Source organism: Vidua macroura, chromosome Z, assembly GCF_024509145.1.
Source record: "Vidua macroura isolate BioBank_ID:100142 chromosome Z, ASM2450914v1, whole genome shotgun sequence".
In the NCBI taxonomy this organism is placed as follows: Eukaryota; Metazoa; Chordata; class Aves; order Passeriformes; family Viduidae; genus Vidua; species Vidua macroura.
This window is the reverse complement of record NC_071611.1, coordinates 33,262,395-33,287,917: the sequence shown is the minus strand read 5'-3', so window position 1 is coordinate 33,287,917 and position 25,523 is coordinate 33,262,395. Positions and strand designations below refer to the sequence as shown.

The 25,523-nt window shown below is 39.9% G+C and overlaps 1 protein-coding gene across 3 annotated transcripts in view; it reads right to left on the bottom strand.

Annotated features, from left to right (window-relative positions):
• Window positions 1–22,623, bottom strand: part of PLPP1 (phospholipid phosphatase 1) — a 64,586-nt gene extending 41,963 nt beyond the window's left edge. The window contains exons 1-3 of one of the 3 annotated variants that reach the window (XM_054003970.1): window positions 22,355–22,443; window positions 6,012–6,166; window positions 483–594 (exon numbers count right to left, since the gene is read on the bottom strand). In XM_054003970.1, the coding sequence (XP_053859945.1) occupies window positions 483–594; window positions 6,012–6,100 (201 nt within the window). In that variant the 5' untranslated portion in view covers window positions 6,101–6,166; window positions 22,355–22,443. Of the gene's footprint in view, window positions 1–482; window positions 595–6,011; window positions 6,167–22,354 lie in introns of all 3 variants that reach the window. The other 2 variants (XM_054003968.1, XM_054003969.1) reach the window with 2 other exon arrangements.
• Window positions 22,624–25,523: the final 2,900 nt, after the last annotated feature.

Genomic DNA, 25,523 nt, shown 5'->3' with positions numbered 1-25,523 from the left:
AAATTTAAAAGACTTTGTTGTCTTTTCTCCCAGCAGCTGAAAAAACTTGCCACCACTTTTGTGCTGTTATCTGCTGCCAACTTCATTGCTGTAGCTTTAAATTAGAAGGGATACCTAGACTTATTTTTTAAAAAGCTTAAGTAATATTTTGAGGTTTAAGTCTCCTTACACCAGAAGTTCAGATACAAAGTAGAAGTTAACATTTTCCCCAAATATGCTGTAGCTATTTCACTACTAATTCCATCAGCAAAAACATCCGTAGTATTCATTACAACATTAGAAATACTGCCTGAAAAAACACATGTTTTGTGAAAGCTTAGTTAAAACTTTTGAGCTGATACTACTGCTCACATTCTGTGAAGGTTGGGTAGGGTGTCAGAACCTCTTTGCAGACTAAATTAAGACTTTGGCTTCTCCTCAGTATAAGAACAAGGCTACTTTCCATTTCTCATAGGAGTTCTAGAGTTCAGGAGAGTACCTACCAAGAAATGAACCATCACTCCACAGATCACTAAGTTCAATGGTTCCATTTTTTGACATTCAGCATTCTCCTGAAAAGGTGGGTAAAAATCATCTCTTTGCATGAGCATTTCCCTTCACAAGGCAGAAGAGAAAGAGGTACAATAATGTGAGCCAGATGAAGGGAAACAGACAAGGCAGCACAACAAGGAACACTCTCTGCCTTACTTTCCCTCTTGCTTGTCTCTGGTTCCTAGTCGAGTTGCTTCCCTTTTTTGACACCCCCTCCAGTCTCTGGCCTCAGTCCTAAGTGTCAACAGTACAATATTAGTACCTGTGTATCAGACTTAAGAGAAAGAAAAATCTATGCCACAGACTGCTTGGGTTTTTTCCTTAAACTACAAGACTTGGGTAAGTTGCAACTCCCTCTACCTACATTTCTCCATACTCCCTTTTAGCCTTTTGTATACTCTTCTAAATAATACTTTAAAACACCCCCTATACCAGTGTGACTGCTTGGCTTTCTCATAGCTGTGACCAAGCTTCACTCAGCACTTTAAAAGCCCTTGTCTGGAGTTCCTCCCATTGTCAAAATGCCAACTGTCTTACTCAAGACGCTATGTGCATTCTCCATCACTGTACTAAGAAATGTACCTGAAAGGCTGAGGAAAGTACAAGTCCACAGGACTAACAAGCAAGTTGCTACAGTTTATTTACTTAAAATACAACTGCACTTAGTAAGAGTGATTTGTAAAAATAACAGAGGCAAATGGTGCTCCTCAGATTTTTCTCATCTGATTTCAAGCCAACCAGAACATCCACACCACAGACACATCAAAAAGTGAAGCCAAAAGCTGGGTGCTACTACTTCTCAACATCTGGCCCCACAGCACTGATCTCAGCCAGGAATTACTCATCAATTCAACAACTCAAAGTGCATTACCCTGACATAAAAACTTTACAGAGTTAAACAATGGATTATTATTACTATGTTGGCTTTAAAAAGAACCAAAAAATTAGCAGTTTATTCCTCAGAATAAGATTGGGTTCAGAGATAATGCTGATCTGTAGTAGTACAAGATGAACAGTGAATATCAAGTAGAACTTATGACAGATTATGAAGTTCAACAGCATTGCCCTAAAAGGTTTCCAATGCCATAAAGACAACAAAAACCACAATGAAGATAAAACATGAGCACCTTTTCAAGAGGTTTACCAGGTAAGATGCAGTCTTGCTCAGAGCATAATAAAACCTCTTACAAGTAATCTGAAACTTAGGAGTCAAGTTGAAGTCCACTCTAGTGTCAAACAACAGTTTTAATTTCAATTAGTTGCAAAACTAGTAACAGTGGGTCATAAAGCTTTGACACTGCTGAAAAAGTGAAAAGCACATGTACTAATCAACAATCTTCAAAAGGTTTCACTAATCCCCTGATTTATTAATCTCTATCACTGCAGTAACTACATTTGTCCATGAAGACATACAAAATTAGCTCAGTAAGTGCTTATATTGGTCAATCTAATAGAAGTTTCCCTTCAAAATGCATCCCTTTCATAAACAGCATAAAAGATCAGTTTCTTTTGCCATAAAAGAAATCAGTAAATTGTCCCCAAAGTATGATTGTGCTAATCTGTAGGAGGGAAAGTTTCAGTCAAAACATTATTACACATGCTATAAGCAGACATTCTCAAAAACATTAAGCCAAATGCCTAAAATGTTAAAGCTGGCACAGGAGCAAAGCTACCTAGATCCCTTTTAGGAAGTCATCATGATAGAGAGGACATCAAACCTAGGAATGTTTTGATTCAGCCTTTTTTTGTTATCATTTAAACTACCTAGAAATCAATGTAACCTAGCTACCCATATATCTTTTGATTGGGTTAAAGGTGGAGAAATTAGGTCCTACAGGCTCCATCATGTTCTCTTCTCTCAAAGAAGGTCCAAAGAGCAGTGCTTATCCCAGAGGAGTGACTTAACCAAAACTCTTTTACTAACTAACACTTCCCTGTAAGGAACATCAGTATTTGCATTACTTGTTTTTTGGTAGCAACAAGTTGTGGAGAACTACTTTGTCTCCCAGAAATTCATTGCAGGCCTTTGGCTGAGTTAGAAATTCTGAACTCTTCTCTCTACATCAGTCCATCACGTCCTCTCGGACAGAATTGTCAAGCAAAGCCTTGGCAGGGAACAGACAGAAATCCTAGAACAAGGAGCAGACAAAACTCAAAAACTCTCAGATTGTTCTGTTGCTCTGATGAGAAGAATGTTTTTTTCAGAGAGGTTTTCCTTACTCTGTGCTTCTCCCTCCCACCATGTCACCTAGCCCTGGAGCTAAGGCAAGCTGCATGAGTGTCACTAAAGGTAGCAGTCTGAAGAAACAAGGTAACTGGAGGAAAAAAAAAAAAATCAGTTTGGACATGAAGTTACCAGAAAAGCCAAACTGAACAGGACACCTACAAATATACATGGTTGGAACCTCACTGAAAGAGAAAAGATATTGACATTAATTTGTCATTTACACTTAAAAAAAGTTGGTCTCATGCAGGCAACTGAAGAACAAAAATGCCAGACCAAGTACATTTCCAAATGTTCCTAGAGCTGAAAGCCATGGACAATGCCTAGTCATGGCTTTTAAATTACACAGAATTACTATCTATATCTAAAAGAATTGGTAAGATAGAAGTATCAAAAAGATCTTCTGGGGTTCCTTAAATGTCAGATCTAACGAATGTGCGCTATTCTAGACACTGGCCTAAGCCATCTAGAGAGATTCAGACTACTACCAAGACTTGTTTGACCCTAAATCTCAAAGGATTCTAATACAAAAATTGTGGTTCCCATCCAGAAAAAGAACAATTTGGAAAACTGAGAATCATCATATTAAGAAGTGGCACTTGGAAAAGAATAAACATTAATTTCTCAGACATTTTATTTCCTGATAAAAGGTGGCAATGGCAACAGAAATGGTTCAGGCTACAAATAGAATTATGATTCATAAGAGTATTTATTTACTTTTTAAGATTCCTGAGTTTCTAGCACATCTTGTAAATCTTCATAAAATGTCATAAAAACAAATTCATGTTCATGCAACCTAGTTTCTTTTATGTACAAGAGACTTAATAAATATAATTAATAATATTAATAAAATATCTATGTGTGTTTGGGTTTTTTGGGGTTGAATTTTTTTCTCTTTGAAGTTATTTTATATTCCATTACAGGCCTACCCCAACAAAACCTTCTAGTATTATAATTATTATTATACAGCAAGATATTCAGGCCATTTCTTATTACATTCTGAAGACAAGCAGGCCCATCATGCAACAAGGGCATATGCTTAAAAACAGTCCTACCACTTAGGAAAGAGTATAATGTTTCATGTAGTCTGATTAGAGAAGAAAAATCTGTACAAAAGTGTAATTTATCAACTCTAGATGAAATTTTTGTCATCAATTCCTTCATTGAGGATTCTATCCCTTTCAGTAAAGTCTCATGTCAGGACAACAATTTTCACTAGGTGTGGGTAATCAGAGTTATTGCCCAGAAGTCTTTCGTGAGTGAGCTGTGTTCCTGTTGCGGGTATTGAATCTGGAACACACTACCTCCAAAAACTTAAGCCGCCTTAGAAAAAGTCTCAAGCCTCTAATGAGTCAGACCAAAACAAAAAATATTCTGAATTCAGATTCCCAGACAGATCAACTTTCCCTGTCCATTTTGAATAAAGGCAATCTTAAAGAGAGAAACCATTCAACTGGAACCCACTTTCAATTCGGAGAGTTGTAATATTCCATGTCTCATACTCCCTAGCTGTACAGCTTACTCTAGCCCTTAGTTTTCAGCAGCTATGGAAAAATTTTCACCTCTTTCATGAGGCTAAAGAGCTCTGTACATCTGAAACTGAGATTAAGATAGCCAGATGAACATGTTAACTATACCGAACAGTTGCTTTAAGGTTTGGGAAACATTCAGACTGAAAAGCAAATGACCTGATTAGACTGTACAGTAACAACTGTAAATGCCCTAGAACTTTTTTTTTTTAAAACCTCTCCTCATGGAGACTGGAAGTGGTTGTTCCAATTATAAACTCCAGCCTCCTGCACAAAGACAAGCAATGAAAATCCACTGTGTAACTCCTATAAAGGTATAATAGCAGAAAAATATCAGAATAGAGTGGAATTACTGACATCTCATTTTAAGCTGTAACTTTCACTACAAAGGTATCTAAAATTATAATAGTCCATACCACTCTTTAAATGTGTAGACTTTCATGTGCATTACCTCTAAGTCAGACGTTTCTCCATGGCTTTAGAGCCAGGAAAAAACACACCCTCCATTGACTTTATATTACAGCAACACCTTCAAATCTAAAAATGAATGATAATTAAAAAATCCAGCAATTCAACAGATTATTGAACTGCAGCTAGAACATTTCTTTAGAAGCCTAAAAGTGCACAGAGGTGCAATTGTTAGTTCACCTGTACCCATATCAACCAAGGTACACAGGAAACCTATTGGAAAATAAATTTCCCAAAGGTGTGCTAAAGATATATGTACTTGTCGAAGTGACAAACTTTCCTTAAAAGTGAAACTATATTAGTGATTACTTGTTGTATCAACTTCCTATTTATTGCACAGGTCTAATGGAAGCTTTAATGAATAAGCACTAATGGGAAAACCAGAGTAAGGCATGTAGAAGTTCTGCATGCTCATTTGCTTTAAATTACTGTCTTCCATCCTTAAACCACTTCATATACTTCTTACTGATTAATGCATCTTATACATTTATCAGATAATAAAATATCATCTTTCACATGGCTTGATCAAGTACTGCAGGGACAAATACAATGTAGCTTCAGCTTCAAGATTATTCTGCACTGTTAAATTTTGACTCTCCAAATCAGCTCAAACCTTACTAAAAACTGGGATACAAGCAGGCTTAAAATATTGTTAGAAAAACCTACTGAAGAATTAAATTGTTCTTTGTCAAAATCATGTGGTCTTTAAAACACTGAGCCTCTTTTCTACAAGCAATTAGATTTTCAGTCTCTGTATCCCATTTTATCCCACTCTTCTTTAACAAGTAATCACATTACTTTCAAGCTTTGAAAAAGCTTCTGAGTCAAAATTAGGCTTATTTTTGTAGAAAGTACATGGTAGCAACAGTTACCAGTTATAGGTGTGTGCAGTGCATTACAATGCCAAGTTTTAACATCAGAAGTGTTTAAATTAGCAGACTAACCCATTCTGAACAAGAGATGTAATTATTTCATAACATTTTGGAAGACATTTTTCCTCTCTAGTGATAAAAGCCTAGTCTAAATACACTTTTTTCTGCTCATAAAACAAATGAAATTAGAAATTAGAGATAAATTCCAGATTTTCTGTGCAAACAGTATCAACAGCACGTTTAACATGCATATATATATAGATATATATATAGATATAAGGGATTTTGCCTATATAGACTTGTCTTCAACTCATTTACAATGCTGAGCTCTTGGAAAGCATACATTTTACTCCCATCACCAAAGCTCCCTATATATTAGCTACTTACAGAGAAAATGGGCAGGGTGAACCCCACTGTGTAGAGGACAGTGGATGTGATGGTACTGTCATGGAACGGATACTTGATGCTGTCATCATTACAGAAAAAGCCTCTCTGATACGGTTTTATTTTGGCCAAGTTTAGAACACCAAGGGGTAAGCCAGCTGTTGGGGGAAGGAAAACAAGAAACAAAAACAAGAAATACATGTGGTTAAATTAAAAAAAAAAAACGTTTCTAATCATGCATGGAGGAAGCTACCAAACATGCATAACTCAAATTTCCTAAGTATCATGCAATGCACACACTTACCTAATTCTGTTTATAGACATTTCTCTTTCAGAACACTACCTCAGAAGGGCTCTGAGGTTACCCATCAGGTACAGATGTTAAAAAATATACAAAGTTCAAAGTCTTCCATCCATGAGGTCAGTTGCCACAAAACCACACTGAACCAAGATTACATTCAAGAAAAAGCCTTTGCCCCTTACGTGACTAAACAGTTATTAAGGGCAGGCAGCCTTTTGTCCCTCCTCCCTCTTCCACTACCCCATGACCTCAGCTTGTATCTGATTTTCCAGCCTTGTTCTATGCACTATAATGTGGTCAGTATTTACAGATAAGACAAAGAATAGACACAGGTTTTGTCATGGTTAGGGAGTTAAAAATTTCATGCAAGTAGTTTTCATGCAGGTAATGGGAACAGAAGAACTGCAGGGACACTAATGGACACTTTGAATGGATTGCATCTCCAGGCAATGAGATTATACCTTGAGATTGCATTTACACAGCTTTTGTACACTTTGGAAGATTTCTGCATGAAAATATACAAGTTATTAATATCGCAGCTGAGACCTGAGTACAAATTCTAGCTCTCCGAATTTATACACTGTGATGTATTACCAATTCCCTCTCTCACAAATTAACTTGCATTATACTGATAGTCATGCAAGAGAAGCCATCAAAACTTCTGATAATTATATTCAGGTCTAACTTATTTCTGATAAGAACCACGTGCCGGGTAATACACATTTGCAAGAGCAATAACCTCAGGAAATCCAACTTTCTTTTTATTTTACTTCCTCATAAAATCTAAGGTTGGAAAGGACCTCCCAGATCATCAAGTCCAGCTTTTAACCAAATAACACCATGCCCACTTTCTCCCTTTCTTTTGATCAACTGAGTAAGCAATAGATTAAAGTGGGTAAATTACATAATGCTAAATTCCCAAACAAAACAAAAAGTAAATTTTGTTTTAAAACATGATAAAAATGGGCAAATAAATGTATTTTCCCCAAAATCCATAAAATATGCAATTCTCCAAATCTACATTCTATATGTAAGTTAGAGGGTGAGTGCCATTACTGAAACAAAAAAGTCTACTCAGTATATAAACAACCTACTGTACTGAGAACAAAAAAACATCTCAAAGAATTTAACATGATGAGTGATTCCTTTGATTTCTGGTGACACCTGTTGACTACCATGTAAGTAGCTTAAAGGTGATTAAAGTACACTTATTGCTATATACTTCATTAGAAGAAAAGACATCAAGAGTGAAACAGCAGGAATACAGTGATAAATCTGGGCCCCTTCTTTGGGCTGCTGAGTTGCAGTGCAAAGGCTTGTGAAGTGCATATTGAAACTGTACATGGTTGGTAGCACCCCAGCTTTCAACTCCTCTTCCTCAAAAGGAAAGAGATGCAGAATACTTAAAATCCTCTTATGGAGCAGGGGGAAATTTTTTTCACAAATAATCTGAAACATGAAAACTGTCCACATTACTGATGCTTAACATCCCATATAGAAAAAGTGAGCCAAAACACAAATGGCATTAAGCTTATTCAACTTCAAGCACAAAGTTTTTCATTATGTAGCATGGTATACCATTGAATCAACTATTATCTCAAAGGTCTCTCTCCTTCCTTCTGCTTTAATGACTGAGAAAAGAGAGGAAGCTTGACCACGCACAAGTGGCAGACAGAAGCAGATGAAACAGAATTGCAGCCCTTCAAATATGAAGGGAGCTACACTGAAGAACTCAGAAAGTTCACTCTGACCACACGGATTGCTGTATGTCTGCATGCCTGGAGCCAAGTTTCAGCTCCTCTCAAGGCCATGGCAAGATTCCACTAACATAATGTAGAGTCCATGCTTCCTGTCTTTACCTCTGCTGCTGCATACCAAGCAGGATGATGGAGTGGTAATCCCATTACATGTTTGATACAATCATATCTTCTCAAACAGGTTGCCAGATTTTCACATATGGAAATATCACATGTTCATGATTAACTTAAGCAGCAGCTTGTGTTTTGCATAAGTGGACTACTTCACAGACATAAATACCTGTCTTCCACAAAAAGCTGCTACAATCTAATATCAAGAACTATAACACATAATGAACTTTTGACCTGGGAAGGGGGGAAAATGAAAAGCAGCAAATAAAGGTGTCAGATGAGAACAGTTTCAAAGTTACTGCAAAACTCATCTGTATCACCTACATTAAAATAATACAAAAAAACCTCAAAGTCGGTTACACATCTCACACTAACTGCCCATTTCCATTTTTTTCATTACTGTTAAATTCTTACTGCAATCTGAATGATGCACTGTTTTCCAATAGTGGACTGGAAGATTTTTTGAAGTGGTATTCAGTTGATCATTAACCTATCCCAAACAGTGGCAACATTTTTATTGTTGCTCATTCTACAGGGAGAGAAGACTACACGTAGTACATGTAAGCAAATAGTCCTGAACTTTTCATTGTAGGCAGAAAAAAACCCCACCACTAATGAACAAACCAGGCCAGTACTGCCATCAGAGGTGCCAAGCATCTCCATGACCTTTAAGCTGGCTGAACTTCTGAGGAATGTACTTATGTTCAGTCGCATTAGCTTCTACAAACTGGAGCAAAGAGTGACCAAGATCTCATGCAAGATCACCAGGATAAAAGGCAATCCTGTAGATTGTAGAGCAGTTCTCACGCCTTATCCTCTGCTCAGTATAAATTCTTTTCCTTTATACCTAGCCAGTACCAGCAGTAACCTCAAAGTGCTCTTCTGAACCAAGTAGCTTTATACCTTAAGGGCTCATAATGGCTTAGCTGTTATTCATACCCTATAAAGGATGACCTTCAGCTGTAAAAAGACTATTACCTGAAGTCACTATAATTCAGACTGGAACATATTAGAATTGGATTTCATCTACTTTCTGGTAAAAATTGTGCAGTTTATCCTGTCAAGAACTAGTGACTAACAGATTCTGGGCTGTTTTGCTAGGTAGTAGCAAGAAACAGACAGCAGTCCTCTGACCCTTCTCTCCCCTCTAATTATAAAGAGAAAACAACCTGGTCACTCCAGTGCTGTGTGACTTAAGAAAGAAGAAAGGACAGACTTCTACAATGCTCACACAAATAGATCCTAGCTAACCCACAGACCAGGCTGGATGGGGCTTGGAGCTACCTAGTCAAGTGGAAGGTGTTCCTGCCCATGGCAGGTGTATTGGAAGGAGATAATCTTTAAGATCACCTCCACCCAAAATATCCTATGATTTTATAACCCTGAAAGCTACAGATGTAGTAACAAAGTTGAACAGGAAAAGAGACTCCAAAGATTTGAAGTCTTTGCCTATTAAAGAAAGGTAAACAAGTTTCATACACATGAATTAGTAAAAAAAAAAAAAAAAAAAACCACATAGTAAAGAGGGAGACAAAGGTGAGAACAATGTTTGAATTATTCAGCAGGGATTGCAGGTATGGGAACAGCCTCTAAATTTTGGGCTAGAACGGTAAGAACAGGACAACACACATTTGTCCAGTTACATGAGGTATATATACTGAGTTCACAAGGAGTTTCCAACTCTAATTTGTAGGTCCAAGACAGTTGCAGTGTAGTTTCCACTGACAACTTACAGAAATTCACAGTAATATACATAGCCTCCAGGAACTATTTGATCACATCTGACTGGATGACATAGCATGACAACTGCCTGTAAGAAGGGAAGGAAGGGAGGTCCAGGCTAGGAGAACAGGGAGGAAGTCCATGTGAGAATGGTCCTCTGCCCACAGAAAAAGAAAGTTAAAAATAAAATACCAGTACCCAAGGGGAGAAAGTGAATTTTTTTTTTTCCAAAGGAAATCTGCTTAATCAAAAAATGTCGATTTACTATGTTTTTAGTGGGTTTTTTTTAAGACTAAACAAAAATAAATTAAATTTCATAGTTTATCCTACAAATGGAAGTGATGAGTACCAATCCATCATCTTTTTATAATGTGTGTAACACTGCACTACTGATCTGATCTGTTTATCACGCTTGTAATTTTAGAGTTAGGTGCTTAAGCTTGGAGTCAAATTTTGAAGACTTCCAGGTGTCCATATAGCTTTGGCAGCAAGCTGCCTGTTTTTCTTAAACAGGAGAAAAGCATTTAGAGCCCAATTAGTGTCTTTTACAACAGTTGCCATAAATATTTAAGATCAGCAAAGAATATTATTGTTTTATGTCTAAAAGGAAAGAAATTCTCAAAGTTTTACCATTTCAACGATACTGTACTACTAGTTCTCAACCAGATGCAGCACTCACAAAATTTGGCTCAGCCTTCAAGAGCAACCCAAGACAACCTAGACTGTCCTGTCCTTCTCCCACCTCTGGCCATCCCCCACTGCCCCTTTCTTGCCTTGGCATTAGTTTTCACATCAGCATGTCCAAAAAGATAAGCCCATGCCCACACAACACTTTTTACAGAGCCACTTGCTCATCTGGCCAACTATATTACTCTAAGAGCTGGCTTAATGGATAGAGTGAGAGCATGTAGCCAAAGATGCGGAATCAAGGACAAGGACAGACTGGGACACATCAGCTTCAGCACCTTACGAAACTGCATCTTGATCAGTGGTGCATTCTTCCCCACAATTTTAAACAGTACAAAGGAATGCACTGTATTTTGTAAACACAGGTTAACTAACTCATTTGGCCTCCTTATCTGTGCAAGTGACTGAATCTCCACTTGAGGTTCTGTGCAAACTCACACTGAATTGCTGTTTCAAGTCCTCCAAGGCAATATTACTCTATACTCCTATCCAGTCCTCAATCAGCAAGTTTTCTTCAACAAAGCAAATTAATATCTAGAAACTTGGAGAAAGGCAGTTACCCCTAAGGGATACTACAGCAAATGAGAACATTCCAACTTGATTATTAACCAAAGTGTTTTCTTCATGCTGCAATGAACTCACAACTAAGTGTTAATTAAGAGAACCTGTACTGGACTAACATGAGACTGAGAAGAGTTTTTATGTTTCTCTACACTTACCCTGAAGAATATGATCAGTATATTCTGCACTTGATATACTGACAAAGCCAGCTTCAGGTTTTGTAAAGAAATTCACAGTTTATAGTTTAGTTAGGGAGTGCCAAAAAACAGTTCTAGCTGTACCAGAGAAACCACAAAACACATGAAATTATATCCTCAAAACAGATGAGCTACTTTTTACAGCTTACATTCTTATTAGACAGATGATACTGTTAATAACACCACAGAGTCATTTCAAGCTAAATCTATACAACTGTTAATTGCTACCAAGAGCAAGAGAGAATTTAAGTTCTCCTACTCTTACACATGTATTTTTGCTTTTATTTTCAGGCAGGACAACCATGTTGTCTTCACTCTTCATTTTTCAGTGTATAGTGATGTAAGGAAGTAGGCAAGAGATTTAAAGAAACTCAGGTCAACTTCATGCTTATGAAGAGAGTTTGGAAACATCTGTAAAAGTTACTGCTCTCTGCAGAAAAGGAGACAGGCTGAAATTCTTTTTCTATGAACAGTCAAGAGAAGGAATCAACACCTTTTAAAATAGGAGGTTCTGGAAACACAAAAAACTACCAAGAGGAAGAAGAAATTAAAATAATGAGAAAACATTTAGACTTTTGATAACTAGAGATAAGGAGTGTACAAGAGAAAAATCAGTGCACTATTTATTTGCAGTAGCTGAGACAGGGTAGCCCACAACTTACCTCCTAGCCACTTTAAAGAACTTTATCTTACTTTTCTACGCTAAGGAATGTGAAGTATTTCTAATACCAGCAAACTGATTGTTCTGATAATGCCAGAAGCTGTGATAGGCTTCAGTAAACAGGATATATGTGTTTAAAAGCATGAACAATATTCTAATCTCTCCTACAATTCTACTTGCAACTTTATGCTATGTACATTTTTACTTGTCCTCTGATCTATGACTTGGCCAGCAGAGAAGCCAGATCAGCAATTGAGCAAGTTCCTTGCCACTTTTTGTTACACCAGGCAAGGATGATGGAGGCAGGAAGCAAAGGAAACCTTCCTCTGAGCTTGAACAGCCTCAACACAAGCAATTTGTAGTCCAGTCATTTACTAAGACGGAACTACATCATATTCCAGTTTCTCTGCATTCAGCAGAGTCTACTGCATGTGAGCACTAGTTCAGTTATCTATAGTCCAAATTAATTAGAACAGGTCAAAACTCTTGTTTAAAAACATTAGCATGGACAAGTGTATTCTCCCTTATATCTACATTTCAATTTTAAAAATTGACTTTTACAAGCACTAAAAAAGGTTGCTCTAAAACCCATGCAACTGTCTCTCCTGTGAGCACTTAGAGAAGTGTAAATGCAAATTTAAAAATGCAGAAACAAGACAGTAATATATTCTATCCTGCTCTATTACTTAGCAAAACATACACCAGGACAAGTGAGCCAACTGCAGGTTGCAAGCAAAGACTGTGCCCTGGGCTCTGCTCTGGAGAGGGGGAAGAGGAGGCTGAAGCTGGCCCAGGGATGGACACCATCCTAGAGGTCATTAGCAGTTCATCCAGTTGGCTGAGGCCAACTGCCTCATTACTGACAGACCTGAAAACATTGAAGACCCCAGACTAACAGCTAAAACACACTGTGGGGGCAGAGGCAGAGATGGATAGAACAGGAGAGGTCAGCAGTTTTTTGCACTGCAGTGCTGCTCAAGGGGTTAGTTAGTTATGGGAAGAATCCAGCTGGCTGTAGCCAGAGTAAAGGGTGACTTCTCCCACTATAACCCCTCCTGTGTAGGGGAAATGAAATATTTCCTCACTGCTTACATTATGTACTCAGCATCAAATTCAGTTAAAGGCTTTCACGGTACTGTATGGAGAATTAAAAACAATGTACATGCCCTTAAAGATGTAGATTTCTGCACACAATCTACCTAAATCACAGACCTTACAGGGCAGGACAGCAACACAAAGAAACAGAACTGTCAAGGTCAGTTGGTCGGCAAGACAGGGAGGGATTTGTTTTTTTTTTAATGTAGGTGACACTAACTCTGAATGTCATTCAAGACTACTTCTCTTTTAAACATCAGAAGTTGTAACTATTTTCCCATTTTCATCTTTGTTTTGTGGGAGTGCACAACAGGAGGCTTTCAGAGTATTTCAGCTATAACTACACACCCTAACTTGAAATACCATTCAGTCCCTAGAAATATAATAGGCAATTAGTTGTCAGGAACGTAAAAGCTCATTTTCCAATGAATCCTACAAGCATAACAGTATTTTATTTAAACAGTCTTTAACAAAGTCAGCAGTGCTACAGAGGGACTCAGAATTTCCATGACATTGTACACCCTGTCATACACCACAACGTCACTTTACACTGCACACACTGCTGCGTGCCACCACGTCTAAGAGAACAGAACTTTGTTTTCATGTGAGACTGAAGTCTATAGTGTCTAATGGTACACTGTAAGAACAAACTCTATAAAAAGAAAAAAAATCTAAACAGATTTTAAAGGGAAAAGAGAACATACCCCATATATTCTTGAGCTATCAGAGCAGTTTGTTTTGTAATGATTCAGGAGACTGCCCCTAAAGTCCATTACTTGAGAATCTGGCAAAAATATTTATACAACATTGCTCTTCACACTTGAGTACAATGAATAATGCCACAGCATAGAAAGTTTTACAGTACATATAATAGACCAGGTGCTGCTTTCCATTTGTTGTAGAAGTTACCAGCATTAGACTTGTAATCTCAGTTTCTATGTATTAAGGTATATAATTTTCTAGTGTTGATGATTGGACTCTTATATTTAAAGAAGAGATGGGAAGAATGAAAAGAGTCTACATGCAGAAATAATGACCTGACTTCCATTCCCAGGATCTCCACTAGTGCTAGACCTAGTCATCACACTGGCTTGGAGTATTGTAGCTGAATACTAGTGCTGCACTGTAGGCTTACCTAAGAACATAAAATTGAAGCCCAGTTTCCACAAGTCAGCAAAAACTACGAAAAACTCACTCAATGGAACACCAAGTAAAGCAGACACTAAGTAAAATAATGACAAAGATGATTTTTGGAATTTAACAGAATAGTTTCTGACTATTTGACAGGCTCGATCTTACTGTCTGCCTTCTGTACCCCTTAAGGGCCATTAGCTTGCTGCATATGAGAAGTTTTCTGGTTGTAATTAGCAGTTTATTCTCTCAGGTCTCTCCACCACCAGCTTCCAAACCACCCCTTCAGCTTAAGATAAGCACAGTTCACTGCCCTTCCATGCTTCAAAACAAGGCAGACAAATTTAGACATATTCATTTTCCTTACCATCCCAGTACTCCAGTTTCAGAAAATATTGCACCTATTGCTTAGTTTCAGTGGCTTAGTAACCTAAGACTTCTTGGCAATAAGAGAACTAAGTTAAATGGACAAAAATGCACTAGTATTAATTTGAGGTAAAAATGTCCCTGTATTCTAAGAGAGGCAGAAGTCACCTGAGGTGCTAAAATTTGATATGTAATTCCTTCTACACTAAGGCAAAAACTGAGCATAATTCCTGTTTGGTAGTTTTCTCCTTTCCTAGGAAAGGGATCACAAAACATTGTGACTCTTCTTCCAAACCAAGGATGGCTAAGTAACAAACTGAAGCTACCTTATGAGACCCCACACAGCTCCTCTGAAACTTGCTATTTAGCAGAGGTAGAAAGAAGAGAGGAGGCACTAAAATCTAGGCTATGTCTAGAAAATCTTGTCGTGTACTCAGCAGCACCACAGAAATAACAGTGTACTGATATGGCTCATCCATACCTTTTGTTTCATTTAGCAGCATCTGATGGATAGACATTTCAAGATAGGTGTCCTGATCTGACACACCTGTATTTTCTAATCTAAAATTTTAAAAATCCTTCATTTTCCTATTGCCAAATATCAAGATACCACATGAATGAGAGATGCCAAAATTGAGCTGAAGTACAATACAAGTCAAACTGAAGTGCCTTCCCAAACTTCTGAGTCAGACCACTTCTTGGTCACAGCTTCTTAAAGATGAATTAGTAAAGTCCATAACAGAGCAAAAGCAGCCTGTTCTTGTAACTCAATATGGTAACAGAAAAAGTGTTTCATAAGTGCACTAGAAAGTTTAAACATTATCTTTCTATATTACAATTTGTTAAATATGTTTATTTGGGTCAATTTTTGTCTTACATACAAATAAACAGTCTTGATTTTAACAGCTCTATCTGACTGTAGAAGAAGGATGAATGGACCAGAGAATATGGCAAAAGTAGAGCCAAAACCACAACACAGGTTTATCAATAGACAGTTTTGGTTCTGTACCTGTAAGATCAGTCTCATAACTTGAAAAATGAAAATTCCTCGTAGAAAGTGGGTCAAGTCATTAGTAGTCAATTGTTAAACAAGAAGAGACAGGCATCAGATCCTTAATATAAGTAGGACAATTTTTTTAGTTTTAAAATTGCAGGATTGAACCATTCTGGCTGGTAAATTGATTATAAGTCTACTCACTGACAGGACTGAGAAATTTATTGTTACAGCTGAAGTGACTATCTGTTTTAGTGGAGGATGTCCCTATCCATGACGGGCGGCTGGAACTATATGGTCTTTAAGGTCCATTCCAACACATTCTATCATTGCATGACTAGTGTTTCCAGACGTAGAGGCAATAACATGGATTACAAAAAAAAAAAAAAAAATAAAACAAAAAACAAACAAACAAAACCATATCAGTTTCAGAAAGGATCCTAACGAAATCTTGCTTCTTCAAAATAGCTTTAAATTATTTTAATTCTTGTCATAAAACTAGCTGTTTGCTAGTCATCCATTATCTGAATTTCTAGTGTCTGTAGATTTTTCAGTTGTTTTCAATCAACTATTTTACCTGAATAAAACCTAAGAATTATGACCTTCTTTTGCAGCACAGGGGATAAGGAAGAGAAGCACCCCCACCAAACCAAGCAGATATAGCAATAAATCAAGCTCATTTTAAAGCCATATTTCTCTGTGTGGCATGTCTTGCCAATAGATTTCTATGCAATTCTGTTCAGCACTTTTTTCTCTTTTCCTCCATCCAAGGTGAGTTTGTTTTAATTCTCCTGGACTAATTCTGGAAAGAGGATTATAAATTGTGGGGGATAGTAAATCCGAGTCAGTTGGCATACTACAAGGCTCAAGTTCTCTTCTCATTGGGTACTTCCAAGAGTCAGGTCACCTCTTTGTGTTACCTGCCTTCCACTGCTGCAACACAATCACAGATAGAGGATTACCACAGCTTAATCCCCTCATCAGCATCTAGTCAGCAACAGTGCTCCTACATAAAACTATGCAGTAGCAGGCAACCAGTAATCAGCTCTTTATTTCTCCTACCAGGGCTGTGATTGTGCAGCCTTCAAACCAAGCTGCTTTCAGTCAGTATCAGTTTATACTGTCTAACCCTTTAAAACCAGGAGGCATGTTACATCAACTCAGTACAGCATAAATAAATACTCAAGCAGTATAGAGGGGAGGCAGGAATTCTTCAGCTATGAGAGATAAGCTATTTTATGATTTAATTTTAGTGTGATACTTAATTTTCTACATAAAATGTCAGAAGCCCCTCCTTGCAAAGGTCACTGCCCTCATGTAAAAAAGCTGCAAGAGCCCTTCTGACTGCTTAAGGCTAAGGAAAAAAAAAATCACCAGGACTCAAGCAGCTGGTAAGGAACCCAAGAGCTGATAAGCATCTTGCTCTACTATGTCAAGAGAAAAAAATATAGCCCTGAGTTCACGACTGGGCTCTTGGGAAGGCACTGGAAGGTGAACTAGGATTCACCCATTGCTGTAAAAAAGTAAATGCAAGAACTGCTGGTTTTGTGTCAGAAGTTATTACAAAATACACAACAGCAAAAGCTGGCAGAATATGAATCTGACTTTGAATAGTGTTCATTAACTAATTGATCTCTTACGTAAAGTTTTTCTGCAGGCTTCTGATCAAGAGGGAGCAAGTCTCTGATAAAGCGTCTTTCTTTATGTTGCAGAAAATAAAAAATTACTGTTGCAAAGAAGAAAGAATTAGGAGAGGAAAGATTTTCCCAGTTTCAGGTAACAAGTATGTCTCCAATTAACTGAGAGTGTCAACCTAATAAATACCACACCATGATACCTGGTGGATAGTGTCACTGAAAGCAAACTGCTCTTTCACATGTACCTGTTACAGCTTTACAACGTATTCATGCACTAGAAAAAGTATTTAGCACCTACATGATGTGGAAAATAAGAACAGTGACACATATGTCAGTGAGTCACAAATAATAGCGGAGGAGGTTTTATTTGAACTAGGGCAATCAGGAAGTGCTAACCCACATAGAAGGAACCTTCCCTGATTGCACAGCCATACTTTAATTGTCACCGAGACTGCAGTCTTCAGCGGCAGCGCAAGTAAACACTCCTAAGAGAGAAGAACAGCACTGAATGCAAAATACTGTGCAGGGTGGTCCAGCCATCTCACCCCCACAGGTAACACCCTGCAAAAGCAAACTCACTGTACACATGCATCTGTTGTTTAGCATGTTGTCATGTATCACAAAACATTCCAGCAGTCTTTAAACAGCAAGCTGAAAGCAATGTGAGTGTTTACTACTTCTGGATTCAGTTGTCCTTCTGTTTGGAAGGACTGTAAGTCCTTCTCTTACTCAGAAGTAGTTTCATGAAAAAAAAATAATAATCATCATCATAATGTATAAATAAGACTGTCAGTCTCACCTTCCCCACAGACACAGGGTAGGACATGGAGAGAAAGAAAAAAGACTAAATGTCACATCTTTCAATAAATCTGTCTAAATCCCAGACACAGACACACACAAAAATCACAGGATAGCTCTTTGCTCCCTTCCCTTTCTTTTGGAGAACTTATGCTGGGAAAGTTGAAACCACAACAAAATGTCTTGACTGAACCAGAAGCAAGTAAATTCAGACACGCAAACATAACTATATTCCACAGCAGTTTTAAGTTTAAGTAATTATTTACTATTTCCAATATATTGCAGAAAAGTGAATAGAGCACCAAGGGTTTCATTCTTTAGAAGGCTTCAGTTTTTCTAATCTTGGGTTGGATGTACTCTTGCATTACACCAGCAATCCCATATTGACAAGTACACTCCCCAATTACTTATTATTATAAGTAATAAGCTTGTCAGCAATTGCATAGTCAGACAAGGGACTAAAGAAATACAGTTGTCTTGTATTGCACCCCAGCACTCGTTAGGCATGAATTCCAACAAGTACAGACCAGATGTTAGTCATCCCAGAGCTGTGACAGAAAGTGTGTTCCTTATCGCTCAGGTCACCTCTGCAGAGCTTCCTTTAATCTTTGTCTTTGTGAGAGTCTGATCTAAAGATAAATGTATTTAGCAGTTCTTCCACTGATTGCAAGAATATTGCCATGTGTTTCCCAACTTTGTTCTTTTAAGTGTTGTTTACCTGCCTTAATGAAAAAGGAACCTGATCTGCAATCAAACAATAGACCTGTAAAAGTGGCACAGAGTGTATATATGTGTATATATATAGTGCCTAATGAAAACGCCAGTTACAAGCTAACTAATTAAGCTGATCTAATAAGCTGTCATTTTTTGCATGACAGTTTGGAATGTAATAAACCATAAGAACCAAGCCTCAGTATCTATCTGTGAAAAATGGTTTTACTACTGTCTAGAATGCCAATCTCTGTCAATCTCCATCCTATATAAAATGTCAATCAGAAAACCTAGGAGAGTCAAGTAACAGAAGTATGAGGGAGAAAAATCCTGCAGTCCAAGCCACTCATGCTTTCCAGTGCCAGAAGCAGCTGAACACTGTCCACTGGAGCGTGAGGAGTACGGAAGGTGCTGCCTACAGCACTGCAGAGCTGCATGCGGACATGCAGCAGACACACACACACCCCCTGCACTGCAGATGAGCACACATGGAATGCAGATACAGCCTCCTCACACTATTTGAGAACAGCTACTGCAGAAACCTGCAGCTTTTGCTTTTTTTAGATTGCAGAATACAAAGCTAATTTAATGCTGAAATACCAGTGTTATTTTTAGAAGAATAGAATTATCGTGCTGATAAGAGGGAAGGAGTTATTTTCTCAGGGCACCAAAGACAGCTTTCCCTGAATTCTCTCTCCTTTAGTGGGTAAAAAGGCAGATGAGGGAGAGCTCTTTCTTAAGGGTAATTAAAAGAAACTTAGATGCAAGTTTCAAGCAACTAAATTGGGCTAATTTTCAAGATGTTTTTACCTCCTACTTTTTTCCCCCCTCTCCCTACCTCTTCTTCTTTGATGTCTTTCTTATTCTTTTACCTCAGCTCCATCTTAAGCATGCCACATCTTTCAATAAATCTGTCTAAATCCCAGACACAGACACACACAAAAATCACAGGATAGCTCTTTGCTCCCTTCCCTTTCTTTTTGGAGAACTTATGCTGGGAAAGTTGAAACCACACCAAAATGGCTTGACTAAACCAGGAGTAAGTAAGTCAGACACACAGTCAGAATCATGCACTTCCACTGCAGTGAGTTCATGGGTATGTCAGATCACTGCAACGTCAAGTGGGTATGCTCGGATATCACTTGGGCTTCAAGTGCAACATTACTGAGACAATTAAATTAATTCTTCTTCCCCATCTGCACTTACTTTGGAGAAGGTATAAACAGGAAAAAAAGAGGAAAAAAAAGAAAAGCTCTATATTAAGTGACAAGAGTTTCCCTGGGGATTCTGAGGATGCTACTGATACCCCTTTTTGTGGTAGCATGGGCTACCACACCAAGATTGAGGGCTCAGTCCCCAAGTGAAACTGGTCATCCTAGTTTTTAACCTTCAGTTCTGTTAGAGGTCTTGTAGTCTCTACAGTGGAGATACTAGCTATAATTTATCTATATGGGCAAGTCACTTTATCTGGGCAGTTAACCTCTGTCATTTGAGCAGATACCAAAGTGCATGGGCAGGGGGATGGGCAAGGGAAAAAATGAGAGTTAAAGTCTACAATCAACAGAAACTATTTTTTTTTCAGTAAAAAAAATAAACAGCCCACTAGACACAGTGGGACATAAGACCTGTGTTCTTCTAAGGGCCTGTCTCAGCCACATGAGAGTCAGGCAGAAGAAGAGAACTTGTCCTACATCCAGTATCTTTCCTATTCTGCAAATGGAAAATCTTTTTATCTCAGCTGGAGTTTCACTGAAACCTGTAACTCAATGTATTTAAAGTTGCAGGTGTCAGGGAACTTCATATTATGCACTGCCTGCATTCTTCAGACTTCTCAGGAAGTAAACAAGCACAAGGGAAAATAAAAAGTCTGGCAACCTTCCAGCACACTGAGGCACCAGATAAGTGCATCTGTGATCCAAATGCTACACAGGGTGAGGGGAAGAGAAGGGAAAGGTGTGTAAACTGATATTACACTGCAGGGCAAGGTCAAGAACCTACCTTCCCAGGTAATGACTTGGGACAGGGAAACCCTCATCCTTTTAGGTGGATGGCCATTAAGTTATATGCTTCTGCAGTCTTACTTTCAATATATTTTTCTTTCCTTGATTACTCAAGATTACTTACAATATACCCATATGCTCAATGCAGAACATTTGCATAAGCACAGTGCAAAATTTTTTGTCTAACTATAAAAGATTTTGAAATGACAATTATCCAGACAGACAAAACTGCTTCAATTACCATAAAAACAGCATGAAAGTTTAAGCCTCACAAAAGCACTGTTTGATAAAACTCCCAATCTTAATAAAGATTGCTCCCAGTGGATTACATGGATCCACTATCATTTTGCAAAAGCTCTGTCTCCTGCAACATCACCTCAGAGCAATGTATCATTCATTGTAATTTTGCTTTTTAATGGCATTTAGCTACAAGGTACCATTGCTATTTGAAGTATCCAAATGTCATTATGCTTATACTGATGCTACAAACATCGGCCAAAAATTCAGCCAAGCAGAATATCATGAGCTAGGCCTGAACATTATCCACTGAACATGACAAGAAAGTGCTTAGATTACTGAAGTACTGACATTATTTGCTTAAGAAGCAAGCATCCAAAATCAGCACTTCTTAAGACCAAGAAGTACATTTCCAGAGAGTAAAGACACTTCCCAGGCTCCCAATACTGAGAGGTGCCACTTCTTTATGAAGTGAAACTGCCCCTTTTCTGATCAGTAACTGACATCACTGCTCTTTACACTGTCTCATTACATAAAAGGAGACTTAATACGAATTGGCAGGACATAAAATCGTTTCAATAGAGACTGAAATAGAATAAAGCAACACTGGGAAGCTAATACTTGGGCTGGCCGGGACAAGCATTGCAGCGCTGTGGCAGTGTGCTGTGGCTGTATCGGTTCAACCGCTGGCCATCACCGAGGCACCGCTTCTGCCCCGACACCCGCCTCTCCCTGCTACACACGGACACGAGGGCGCAGACACCGCGCTCTAATGAATACCTCACCTCGCTTCCAGCCTATAGCTACATCGGTCGTTCGGTGACACCGACACCGCATTCAGCTCAGCCTTACAGCGAATCCCTGCCCTGCTGCCAAGCACGGTCGTGCCTCTGCAGCACCCTGGATGTATGAGGCGTGTTTCCGTCATGACGGCTCCTTCCAGAACAGCTTCCCGACCCACCCTGAGATGTGTTTCCAGGGTGCAGGTATCTACCAGACAGCTACCTCTCCAGCACTGGCTTTTGCCACAACCGGTTTACATCCGACAGAGGTGGTTAGGGAAGGAAGAGTAAGGACATCAGAGAGAAGAGGGAGCTTCAGATGTCAGTGGATAAGCTGCAGCAGCTCCCTCCCCCCGGGGGGCTTTCCCTTCCCTTCCCGGCCCACGGCAGCGACCAGATCCTCCCGTGCGGGCGCGGAGCGGGAGGCGAGGGAGCGGGCGAGGGGCGGCAGGCACGGCGGGGGCTGCGGGCCGGCAGGAGCCCCGCTCCGGGTGGTGCCGGCGCGGCGGGGAGGAGGAGGCGAGCATGCGATCAGTGCGGGGGGAGCGCGACGCCCCGGGGACGGCTCTCCCCACTCCTCCGCGGCCCCCCAACCTACCCAGCAGCACGCAGAGCACGTCCAGCGCCACGAAGGGCAGCCGCGTCCTGTCAAACATGCTGGCGGCGCCCGGCGCGGTGACAGCCTCGGCCCGAGGGGCGGGAGCGCGGCGGAGGCGGCAAGGAGGGGCTCCAGGCGAGGCGCTCCGAGGTAACGGTCCCCCCTCGCTCCGGGCACCGCCGAGCAGCCGCCGGCACCCGCACTGCGCTACTGCCGCCGCCGCGGCCCCCGCACGCCTTTAAGGCCGGGCACGGGCGGCGGGGCAGGGCGGGAAGGGCGGGCGGTGGCGGCGCCTCGGACCGCCCTCAGTGACGCCCCGCCCGCCGCCGCCGCCGCCGGCGCGGCCTCGGCACTCGCCCTCGCCCTCGCCGCCAATCGCGCCGCGCTACGCCCCGCGCGGCTCCGGAGCCGCGCAGCGCTCCAGCCCCGACCGCGGCCCGGCCGAGCCCCGACGTACCCTCACCTGCCGGTGGCTGAGACCTGGGAGGGAGAGGGTCGGTCCTCCGCAAAGAACACGAGGAAATATTACTATTATTGTTGTTGTTGTTGTTATTGTTGTTGTTGTTGTTATTATTATTATTATTATTATTATTATTATTATTATTATTATTATTATTCACAAGGCAAAAGCTGTTTCTACCTCTGGAATTACAGAATCCTCTGGGTTGGAAGGGGGTCATCTGGTCCAACCTCCCCGCTCAAGCACCAAGGACAACCTGGCTCCTTCCTCTTGGCACCGACCCCTTTTAGATATTTTTACGCATTGACGAGTTCCCCTCTCGGTTGTCTCTCTTCTCAAGGCTGAACAGGCTCAGTTCTCAGTCTTTCCGCGTGAGAGAGATGCTCCAGTTCCCTAATCACTTTTGTTGCCCTCTGCTGGACCTGTTCCAGGAGCTCCATGTTGTGCTGAGTAGCCTGGAACTGGACAGCCTACTCCAGATGTGGCCTCATCAGGACTGAGTAGAGGGGCTGGAAGAGTGCTGGAAAATTGAAAAAAAAAAAAAAAAAAAAAAAAAAAAAAAAAAAAAAAAAAAAAAAAAAAAAAAAATTGCAAAACAGCTGGAAGCAGAGTTTCAGCCCAACCCAACCCAAAGCAAACTTTTTCCATGTTAAAACCTTTTATTTGGAAAGAAGACACTAACACTAAGAAAATGTTTTCTGCATAGCCACATTTTATTTTAGCACCACTGACGACAAACCCAACGATTTTATTCACCAGTGTTAGGGCTGTTGGGCACAAACATGTAGCTCCTGCTACAGAGCACATGTATGTTTTGTTCAAGGCAATTGCAGGTGGGATGAGTGGCACTTCCCACAGAAGACCAGACATAAGCTTTTCAGCCATTTCTCATGTATTGCACTCCCTAATTCTGTAAACAGCTTCACTTTGTACAATATCCTAGCAGCTGAATAACAGGTTTGGGGGATCAACAAAAGATAAATTCTTGAGGTGGAAGTGCGTCAGTGAATGTGTTGTATCTTCAACTGTGCTGCCTAAAAAGGCACATAAAGTAGTTCCACATAGAATATATAAGGAAACTCTACATAGTAGCCTATACAGGAGATCCCATTTTTATCTCAATGCCTAAGCATCATCCTAGCTACATGTCAAAATGGACAGTTCTAGAGATTAAAACTACCTTTGATTTCTTTAAGTGCAGTGTAAATTAAAGAGCATATTTTCCGGTGCAACTGTGCTGGGATGGTTTCATGGATGTAGAAATTCCTGTTGTCTTAAAATGCATTGAGTAATGGAACAAATTGGAGCACAACCTGGCAATGAGGAGAACTGGGCTTATCTTTATGAAAACTGCTGCTGAAAGAAAAGTGTGCAATCTGCTCTGCTCCTCACAAAGCAGGGAACTGTTCACGGGGTCTTAAGTCAGGAGTAGATAACATCCCCAAAATTGCAAGATGGTTAGAAAACCCAGAGGACAAGCAATGCAAACATTTCACGCACAATTGCCATAATTGTTTACTTTAACCTAAAAGCATCAGGCTAATCATGTTCAGGCTAAGCTGCAAACAACCCCCTTGGTCCACACCCCTATGCAGTAAATTAGAGACCTGAGAGATTGCACTAATTGAAATGGATCTCTTCCCAGAAGAATGTGAGCAAGATAGTGATTACACTTAAAAACACCTGGAAATTGAGTTGCAGCACAGCATTCACTGACAGAAATTTATCACACTTTGTCTTGCAGATTCTACATCTCTGTTTCACCCTTGAGATGTAGCTTCCCTGAGGGAAGAGGTATCTCTGCAACCTTCTACCAGAATTCAGGAAAGAAAGCAGTCACTGGTTCCTCTCCAAACTTTCCATTGCACAAGGGATATGAGCCTTCTCACCACTTGGCTTGCTAGGTGCTGGAAAACCCCAGCTGAGCACTGTTTGGGGGTTTGGGTAGCAGTGCACAGTTCTAGGCTTTCAGAAGGCTTTTCCAGGCCTTCATATGCAGGCAGGTATTAACCATGGAAGTATGCCAACCCAAGCACTTCCATCCTTAAGTACTACTCAGATTAGCAAAACGCTACATTTACACGAGGGCTACGTTAGCGTAAGTACTGGCATCTTCAGATATGTTGTTATTCCATACAAAAAGGATGTTTTGGTGTAAAGTGAAGAAAGAGTAAAAAATCAAAGCCTGCGTACTTTAGTACCTTTAACAAATAAAAGGGTGTCTGCAGTAGCAACAAAACCCAGGGTGGCAGAAAGGGTAAACTGATGCCATTTGATTAGAGAGCATCTGGAGCAGCATATTCCAGAGGGGATGGATGTTGGTTGATTATAAACACAAATAGAAATCATGTTCAGCATTAGTTGGAGGTTCGGGGTTTTTAACTATACAACACAAATACCAGAGCTTCTAAGTTTCAGTTTCTCCTTATACTGTGAAAGCTTTGTAGTGTCTCTGAGCTTCATGGCATTTTTACTGCGTAGGCTTTGCTTGGTAGCTGTCCCTCACAGCAAAATGCTAACTACTGCCACTGCTCTTAGCCACTATAGTGACCCAGTGAGATCAAATCAGAGCCACTCATATGCTTAACAAAATGCTAAAGAACAATTTTGGATGCAAGCAAAAACGAAGGCAGCAGACAAAGCTCATAATTTATATTGTCTCATATCCCTTAATGAGATTTACATGTTAAGTTAATCTTAATATTACTC